We start from the raw sequence: 9,994 nt of genomic DNA on the forward strand, positions 1-9,994 counted from the left end.
CAAACCCCTTTGAGAATGATGTATGTTATTTATAAAATATATAAATGCACCAAATATCTTTATTAGTTACTTCAAAACTATGTTTTATGCGTCGGTTTTTCAGCATTCTGTGATTTGATTAATAAAATAAAAACTTCTCTTTCATAAGTGTCTTTTACTTTTGTTATTTGTTTCCAAAATCCGATTATCATTTAAAAAAAATCCAATAATCCTTAAAACCCCCTAATTTTCCAGATATTCAGAAAATAACAGTAAATCTAATACTCCATCATTGACATTCCCCAGATAACATTAGCTAGTGACCAGATTTAATTTTTCATTTTGACATATGGCTTGGATGTTACCACTATTATGCGGATTAATATCGGTTTATTTCATATAAACAATATCGTGTTTAATGGTCTCTTCAGTAGACATAAATGTAGAATAGTAATGGATTGGGATGGAATAAGTTGTATACGTCAGATTAATGTCCAAAAGAAGAATATTCCATTTGGGACTTCCTTGTCTTTGGTTTGGCCTACAAGAAAAGGATTACTTAAGATGGCATATTGTCTTTAAAAGACTTCACCTCTTTCTTCTAGCAATCAAACCCATGCAGTTTTCTCAAGTAATCCACAATCCTGATCCAAACGTTTCATTTTCCAAACTCGATTTTGTCCTTATATTCTAACTTTACGTATACATACTTTATATTGCCTAAGCGGTTAGAAGCCTTTTAGCAAAATAAGATCATCAAAAGGGAGATTATTCTTATTCCTTGTGGTTTGTTTTCATTATTAGTTATAGTAATATACTCATCCAAAGAAAACATTCATCCACTTTCCCCGAGATAATCCAAACCTATATTTTAAACTCAAATAGCTTGCAGGTGAAAAGGAATATGGCGGAACAGTTGCTGCTGCATGGGACTCTTGAAGTGAAGATATACAGGATCGACAGGTTGCATAAACGTGGAAAATTCAGTTTATGTGGCACTGGCACGGTATGTATGATAATCATTATAGTCCGAATTTATTAGTGATCATAAAATGTGAATCACATAATATTTTTAAAATGTTAACTAATTAAAATTTTCATCGGATAAGTTCATTTATCTTATGAATAACATTATATCTCTCTTTTCTTAATTCATTTAATGGATTGTATAGTTTAGTATTATTTCTAATTTATCAAAGTCTTTAGTAGCTAGATGACTAATATTCTAAAGCATATTTTATTAAAAATCCAACACTATCTAATTTCATTTCTTTTATATATATATTTGACGCTGTCAAAAAAAAAGTATATATATTTGACAATCATTACCTTGTAAAATAAAACTCAAAATGATTAATAGGGGAACAAGGAACCGGCGGGGAAAAAGATTCAATCCCCAATCAAGAATCTAACGTCCTCATGCGCAGATTTACTAGGAGGGCATCTCTACGCAACCGTTGACCTAGACAGAGCAAGGGTGGCTCGAACCACGATGAGACGTCATCCTAAGTGGTTCCAATCTTTTCATCTATACGCCGCACATTCAATCTCCAAAATCATATTCACAGTCAAAGAAGATGAACCGATCAGTGCGAATTTAATCGGCCGAGCTTATTTACCTGTCACCGAAGTCATCACAGGACAACCTGTAGACCGATGGCTCGACCTTTTAGACGAGCACAAGAGTCCTATCCAAGGAGGTTCGAAAATCCATGTACGTGTGACGTTCACTAGCGTAACACATGACGTGAACTGGAACAAAGGTATCGTTATACCTTCGTTCAAAGGAGTCCCTAACGCATTTTTCAACCAACGAGAAGGTTGCAAGGTTACGCTTTACCAAGACGCTCATGTCCTCGAAGATTACCAGGACATTACCCTCTCGGGAGGACAAGTGATATACAGTCATCATCGGTGTTGGGAAGATATTTTTGATGCAATATGGGACGCAAAACATTTAATATATATCACAGGTTGGTCGGTCTACACCGACATAACATTGATCAGAGATCCTAAACGGCCGAGACAAGGAGGTAACCTGAAGTTAGGAGAATTACTGAAGAAGAAAGCAGAAGAAAACGTGACCGTTCTAATGCTTGTGTGGGACGACAGAACGTCTAACGAGGCATTCAAGAGAGACGGTTTAATGATGACTCATGATCAAGAAACTTATAATTACTTCAAAAACACGAAAGTGCGTTGCGTTTTGTGTCCGCGGAATCCTGATAACGGTAGTAGCATTGTTCAAGGGTTTGAAGTGGCTGCGATGTTTACTCACCATCAGAAAACCGTTGTGGTGGACGCTGAAGTGGAGGGGACGAAAACTAAGAGAAGGATCGTAAGTTTTCTTGGAGGGATTGATCTTTGTGATGGGAGGTATGATACTCAGGAGCATCCTCTATTCGGTACTTTGAATAATTTTCATTCTAATGACTTTCACCAGCCGAACTTTGATGGCGCATCGATTAAAAAAGGTGGTCCACGTGAGCCTTGGCATGACATTCACTGCAAGCTGGATGGTCCTGCGGCTTGGGATGTTTTGTACAATTTTGAACAGAGATGGATGAAACAAGGTATTGAAACAAATTAAGCTAGGCTTCAACAATTTGTTTTTTCAGTTACATCTTATAACAACTTTACCAAAAAAAAAAATTATAAAGTTTACATGACTTTCTCCATATATCTACACCATTTAAAACTTTAAATAGTTTTTATGTTTTAAATTATTATAGCGGAAGGAAAAAGGATTTATTTGAATTATTTACCTAAAAAGGCTTTGTTTGAATTTGGTGTTTGCAAATTATTTTAAGAAAATATATCTTATGATATTTTTCTATTTTTAATGTGAAAAGTAGTTGCATGTAGATTACAAACTCATGAATTATTTTTTAAAGGGCATTCATATTAATTTTAGTGGCTTAGAAACTCATGGAATTAAACAATCAAAGTCTTAAAACAATCATTCCTAGAAACTCAAAGCATTTAATCGTTAGTTTCATTATATACTAATTTTGTTTGTTTACAGGTAGTGGTAGAAGGTACCTAGTATCAATGGAACGGCTCTCAGAGATCACGGTTCCGCCACTACCATTTGTAAAATCCGACGATGTTGAAGGTTGGACGGTCCAAATTTTCCGGTCGATAGATGATGGTGCGGTTCTAGGATTCCCAGAGGATCCTCGTGAAGCTTCCAGCGTAGGACTTATCACGGGAAAAAATAACGTCATTGAAAGAAGCATACAAGACGCTTACATTAACGCCATAAGGAGAGCCAAACACTTTATCTACATTGAGAACCAATACTTCCTAGGAAGCTCCTTTGGATGGAGTTCAAGAGACGTTAATATAAACGAGATCAACGCTTTACACCTTATTCCCAAAGAGATTTCCCTCAAGATTGTGAGCAAAATCGAGGCAGGGGAGAGGTTTTCAGTGTATGTTGTGATACCGTTGTGGCCTGAAGGGAAATCTGGTTCTGCTTCGGTTCAAGCAATACTAGATTGGCAAAGGAGAACAATGGAGATGATGTATACTGATGTCGTCATTGCTCTTAGGAAGAAAGGTTTAGATGCAAACCCTAGAGACTACTTAACGTTTTTCTGCCTCGGGAACCGGGAAGTTAACAAGGCGGGTGAATACTCGCCTCCGGAGAAACCAGCGGCCAATTCTGATTACGCAAGAGCTCAAGAATCTCGTCGGTTCATGATCTATGTCCATTCTAAAATGATGATTGGTAAGTCAAAATCTACCTTGCATGACAAGGAAATTTAGTATCCAACTTAGGTTTTGGAGTGGGCCAAAAGCCCATGAACCTAGGCCTCCCGGTGCGGGTAGTACGGTTATTCGGTTTGGTTAGTTTGATTTTGTTTGGTTCCACCTAAAAGTTTTGAATTTTGTTGAATAATGCCTATTTGTTCTCAAACCACACAAATAAAATGTGGGAAAAGAGAGTAATAAATTAATAATAAGATAAATGGAGAAAGATCTAGAGAATTCTATTCTCTGTATAAATATGTAATGGTCCTGTTGTGTAATTCAAGCAACTAAGAAATCAGTTCTCTACTTCATCTTTTTCTATCTACCTCTCACTCATACGTTCTACACACAAACATTCCTCTGTTTTCTTTTCTTTGAACAAGACCAAAAACAGAACAAGAGAAACATGAAGAAAACCTGTAATTTTCTGCAGTTTGCAACATGGTATCAGAGCTCCTGCTGATCTCTGGAGCCTTCCTGAACAAGACTGAAGAAGCTTGAACAAGTCTGAAGAAGAAGAGAACAAGACAGAACTAGAAAATCAAAAGAACAAGAAGAAAAGAAGGAGAACAAGAAGAACAAAAACACATGGCGTCGTCAAACCTGCAATCTTCACAACTTGTAGCTGTCTTTGAAGGAAATAACTATGAATTCTGGGCAGCTAGGATGAAGACAACTCTGATGAACAGAGAGCTTTGGGAAATAGTTGAAGAAGGACTCCCTGAACCACCATCTAGATCACCGGAGATGTCTGGAGCTGACTATGCAAAAGAGCTTGGAGACTGGCGATCCCGTAAGACGAAAGACACAGCAGCTCTACAACTCATTCAACTTGCTGTAGCTGATGTTGTCTTTGACAAAATTCTTTCTGCAACCTCAGCCAAGCAAGCATGGGAGCTACTTGAACATTCCTATCAAGGTAATGAAAAAGTGAAGATGGTTAGACTACAAGCCTTGAGAAGAGATTTTGAGAATCTGAAAATGAAGGAAGGAGAAAAGGTCAAGCCTTACTCTGAAAGAATCCAGGCTGTAGCTAATCAAATGAGAGCTCTAGGTGAAGGAAGATCAAACTTTGATTTGGTGGTAAAGATTCTAGCTTCTATGCCCAAGAGCTATGCTCCATTGTCATCACTGATGGAAGAAACTAAAGATCTCAAGACAGTAACATTTGCTGAGTTGGTGGGTTCTTTGGAAGCTCATGAAAAGAAGTTCTTCCCTGAAGATGAAGAAAATGGTGAAGGTGCATTCCATGCACGTTTTAGAAGCTTGAAAGTCAGAGACAGTGGCAAGACAAGCTCATGGAAGACAAGCTATAAAGGAAAAGGAAAGAAGTGGTGTGGCTTCTGCAAGAAAGACAATCACAATGAGGATGTCTGCTATCTAAAGAATGGAAGAAAGAAACCAGACTTCAACAAAAACAAAGGTAGAAGTGAATGCTACAACTGTGGAAAGCCTGGTCACTTTTCAAGAGAATGCAGAAGCAAGAAACCAGAACAAGCACAAGTGTCTCATCAACAAGAAGAAGCAGAAGATAATCACTTGTTCACCGCAAGACAGGATGATCAAGAGTCATTTGAAGAGAACTTATGGCTCATTGATAGTGGGTGCACTAATCACATGACTCCAAACGAAAAGGTGTTTTCCAGAATCAACACAAACATCAAAGTTCCAATAAGAGTTGGTAATGGAGCTGTGTTGATGACCAAAGGAAAAGGAGACGTTGAAGTCATGACAAAGAAAGGCAAGAGAATCATTCGAGATGTTTTTCTTGTGCCAACGCTTGCAAAGAATCTGTTAAGTGTCCCTCAAATGATTGAAAATGGATATCAAGTCACCTTTAAGAAAAGATGTTGCATCATACATGATGGTGCTGGAAGAAAGGTAGCTGAAGTGGAGATGGTGAACAAGAGCTTTCCCATCAAGTGGTCCTCAAGCCCTGAAACAGCAATGGTGGCAAAAAATGAAGCTGCAGAATTATGGCATCAAAGGCTTGGACACACTGGCTACTCAAATCTGAAGATCTTGCAGTCAAGGGATATGGTTCTGAATCTTCCCAAGTTCGTGGTGGAGAAGGAAGGTTGCGAGAGCTGTATTCTAAGCAAACATAGTCGTGATTCATTTCCAAAAGAATCAGAGACAAGAGCAACAAAAAAACTGGAGTTGATTCACAGTGATGTGTGTGGACCAATGCAGAGTTTATCAATCATTGGGAGTCGATATTTCCTCACATTCATTGATGATGCAACAAGGATGGTCTGGGTTTATTTCTTGAAATCAAAATCAGAAGTCTTTCAAACCTTCAAGAAGTTCAAAAACCTTGTCGAAAATCAAGCTAGCTGCAAGATAAAAAAGATTAGATCAGATAGAGGATCTGAATATCTCTCTGGAGAATTCACAAAGTTTTTGGAAGATCATGGCATTGAAAGGCAGTTAACAGCAGCATATTCTCCACAACAAAATGGTGTCTCGGAAAGAAGAAACAGAAGCCTAGTAGAGATGGCAAGGGCCATGATCAAAGCTAAAGACTTACCAATGAAGTTCTGGGCAGAAGCTGTCCATACAGCAGCTTACATTCAGAACAGAATTCCAACCAAAGCACTTGAGAACAAGACCCCGCTTGAAGCTTGGAATGGAACAAAGCCATCAATGAATCATTTAAAGGTGTTTGGGTGTGTATGTTTTGTACACATACCAGATGAAAAGAGAAAGAAGTGGGATGACAAGTCCAAGAAAGCAATCTTTGTTGGCTACAGCTCTCAAACTAAAGGCTACCGAGTCTATTTGCTAGAGGAAGACAAAATAGACGTTTCAAGAGATGTGATATTTGATGAAGGAAGCAAATGGGACTGGAAGCAAAAAGAAGTGAACAAACAATCTGTTGTATCTCTAGAACCAGATTGTAGACAAGAAGATCTAAGGGTTGGTGATTCAAGTTCTAGCGATGGTGAATCCAGAGGGAGAAGAATCATTCAGCCGGTGCCCTTTAATCTGGATCCTGACAGTCCAGAAAGCAGTTCAAGCCAGCCAAATAGAAGAACCAGATCAATGAATGATATCTTACGTACTGCTCCACACGTTGATGTTGAATCTGCTGAAGTATGTGAAGGATGTTACTTGAGTTTTGAAGAACCAGCAACATTCGAAGAAGCTGTAAAGCATACTGAGTGGAAACATGCTATGGAAGAAGAAATACACATGATCGAAAAGAACCAGACATGGCAATTGGTTAAAAGACCTGCAGACAAAAATGTGGTGGAAGTCAAGTGGATATTCAGGCTCAAAACAAATGCAAAAGGAGATGTTGTGAAGCACAAAGCAAGGTTAGTGGCTAAGGGGTTTACTCAGCAGTATGGAGTTGATTATTTGGAGACTTTTGCCCCAGTTTCAAGACATGAAACTATCAGATTACTTCTTGCTGTTGCTGCTCAAAGAAAATGGGAATTATTTCAACTTGATGTCAAGTCTGCTTTTCTAAATGGAAAGCTAGAAGAAGAGATATATGCTGAGCAACCACCTGGGTTTGAAGAAGAAGGAAAAGGCGACTATGTTCTTCGTCTACACAAAGCTCTTTATGGTTTAAAGCAGGCGCCTAGAACATGGTACAGCAGAATTGATGAGTTTTTCTTGCGAGAAAAGTTTAAGAGAAGCGACAATGATCATGCCTTATACACAAAAGAAGCTCATGGAAAGATTTTGGTGGTGTGCATCTATGTGGACGATCTTATTGTCACTGGAGACGATAAGAAAATGGTGGATGATTTCAAGATAGCAATGAAGAATGAATTTGAGATGTCTGATCTAGGACTGTTGAACTATTTCTTGGGAATGGAGATTGTGCAGAGTGAAGAAGGAATTTTTCTATCCCAAGAATGCTATGCAAAGAAGCTGCTGGAGAAGTTCAACATGAAAGAATGCAAGATCATGAGAACACCATTGGCACCTCAAGGCAAGATTCAAGATGAAGAAGAAGAACTTGCTGATTCTAAAACTTATAGGAGCCTTGTGGGAGGTCTGCTGTATCTAACAGCTACTCGACCTGATCTGATGTTCTCTGCATCTTACTTGTCTAGGTATCTGAAAGAACCTAAAGCCAAGCATTTCAAGGAAGCAAAGAGAGTTCTCAGATACATCAAAGGGACAGCTAATATAGGATTGATGTTTTCTGCAGTCAAGGAGCCAAAGCTTGTTGGATATTCAGATAGTGATTGGGGAGGATGCAAAGAAGATCTAAAGTCAACAACTGGATATTGCTTTAGTATTGGGTCTGCAATATTCTCATGGAAAACCAGCAAGCAAGACACTATCGCTCAATCCACCGCTGAGGCAGAATACATGGCTTTGTGTGCAGCAACAAATCAAGCAATATGGCTAAGGCGTTTGCTTGAAGATTTGAAGTTCAACACTCAAAAGGGAGTTCCTATCTACTGTGACAGTCAATCAGCCATTGCAATCGGGAAAAATCCAGTCCAGCATAGAAGAACCAAGCACATTCAAATCAAGTATCACTTTGTTAGAGAATCTGTGAAAAATGGAGACATCAAGCTGGAATATTGCAAGAGTGAAGAGCAGCTGGCTGATACACTCACTAAGGCATTGGGAGGACAGCCTTTTGAAAGGTTTCGTGTTCAACTTGGTTTGAGGAACAAAAAGGCAAGAGGGAGTGTTGAATAATGCCTATTTGTTCTCAAACCACACAAATAAAATGTGGGAAAAGAGAGTAATAAATTAATAATAAGATAAATGGAGAAAGATCTAGAGAATTCTATTCTCTGTATAAATATGTAATGGTCCTGTTGTGTAATTCAAGCAACTAAGAAATCAGTTCTCTACTTCATCTTTTTCTATCTACCTCTCACTCATACGTTCTACACACAAACATTCCTCTGTTTTCTTTTCTTTGAACAAGACCAAAAACAGAACAAGAGAAACATGAAGAAAACCTGTAATTTTCTGCAGTTTGCAACAAATTTATGCCTAGAAACTTTGGTTGGTTTGGTATTCTGATTAGTTTGGTTTTTAATTTTGTTAAGAATATGAGTGGTTGATTTCGGTTAGTTCGATTTGATATTTGGTTAGTTTGGTTTAGATTTTTGGTTTGAGATGGTAACCTTTGCTTATAACTTTTTTTGAAAAATAGAAAACTGAAATAACCGATTGTTTAACTAAAATTATTTTTAACTTACCAAATCGAACCGAATTTATAACCAAAACTAAACCGGAATCCAAAAACTTTTGGTTTGGTTCAGACAAAAATTCCGAGGCCTACATGAACCCATCAAAGCCAAGCCTAAAAAAGCTATCCAGAATAGTTCTCATAACATATACAGTTCCTAACTTCCTATCTCTTTGCAGTTGATGATGAATACATAATAATAGGATCAGCAAATATTAACCAAAGGTCTATGGATGGAGGTCGTGACTCAGAGATCGCAATGGGAGCATACCAACCTAACCATTTGCTATCTACCAATCAAATGAAGCCAACGGGTCAAGTTTTCAGCTTTAGGATATCACTGTGGCTTGAACATCTACGGGTTATAACCAATCCATTCATGTTCCCCGAAAGCGAAGAGTGCATAAGAATGATCAATGCTAAGGCAGACGAGCTATGGGGACTATACTCAGCACAAGTGTACCCTCGAGATCATGATCTACCGGGGCACTTACTTAGTTATCCGATTAGCATTGGTACCAACGGGGAGGTAACAGATCTTGCTGGGGCTGAGTTGTTTCCTGATACAAACGCAAAGGTTTTAGGTGAAAAATCTAACTATCTCCCTCCCATCCTCACTACTTAAGTGATGTAAGACTTGCATCGCATACTATATGCAGAATGTGTAATTTCGGTTGTGTTAATTAAGTCTAGTTTAAATAAATTTGAGACGAAAAAAAGAGTTTAATGTGGAAAACAGTCTAGACCGTTCATAAACCCTTTTTAATCAAACTTATGGATAACAACAACAAACGAAAACTCTTCAAACATTTTTTCACATTATCAATAACTGAGATGGCGACATAATTCAACTTATCCATTGACACTGCCGACAAAAATACATCCATGTTCACTCATTAATGCTTTTTTTTTTTGTACATTCTCAAATTGTTTTGCTATTCACTAATCAATCAAAAAGGAACCAAACAACGTCCTCTCCTCAAGAGGATTATATACTTTAGCTTGGAAATTCTCTAATTTATAATATAAAAATCATGACAATAACAAAAGGAAAAAAAAAGTACGTTGACAGAACATAAAAAATGT

General features: G+C 37.9%; 1 protein-coding gene across 5 annotated transcripts; it reads left to right on the forward strand.

Moving 5' to 3' along the window:
• The first annotated feature begins 319 nt into the window (after window positions 1-319).
• LOC103854757 (phospholipase D alpha 3-like) lies at window positions 320-9,700 on the forward strand. 5 transcript variants are annotated; one of them, XM_033284472.1, is made up of 5 exons: window positions 320-765; window positions 872-985; window positions 1,407-2,552; window positions 3,005-3,712; window positions 9,088-9,700. In XM_033284472.1, the coding sequence occupies exons 2-5, from the start codon at window positions 970-972 to the stop codon at window positions 9,531-9,533; spliced, it is 2,316 nt and encodes a 771-aa protein (XP_033140363.1). In that variant the 5' UTR covers window positions 320-765; window positions 872-969; the 3' UTR covers window positions 9,534-9,700. The 5 variants fall into 5 exon arrangements, with proteins under 5 accessions (XP_033140363.1, XP_009129966.1, XP_009129969.1 ...); XM_009131718.3 differs by having other exon boundaries at window positions 329-788; window positions 1,340-2,552; XM_009131721.3 differs by having other exon boundaries at window positions 329-765; window positions 1,340-2,552.
• The last annotated feature ends 294 nt before the right edge of the window (window positions 9,701-9,994 follow it).

The sequence above is a fragment of the Brassica rapa genome, chromosome A02 (genome assembly GCF_000309985.2).
Source record: "Brassica rapa cultivar Chiifu-401-42 chromosome A02, CAAS_Brap_v3.01, whole genome shotgun sequence".
In the NCBI taxonomy this organism is placed as follows: Eukaryota; Viridiplantae; Streptophyta; class Magnoliopsida; order Brassicales; family Brassicaceae; genus Brassica; species Brassica rapa.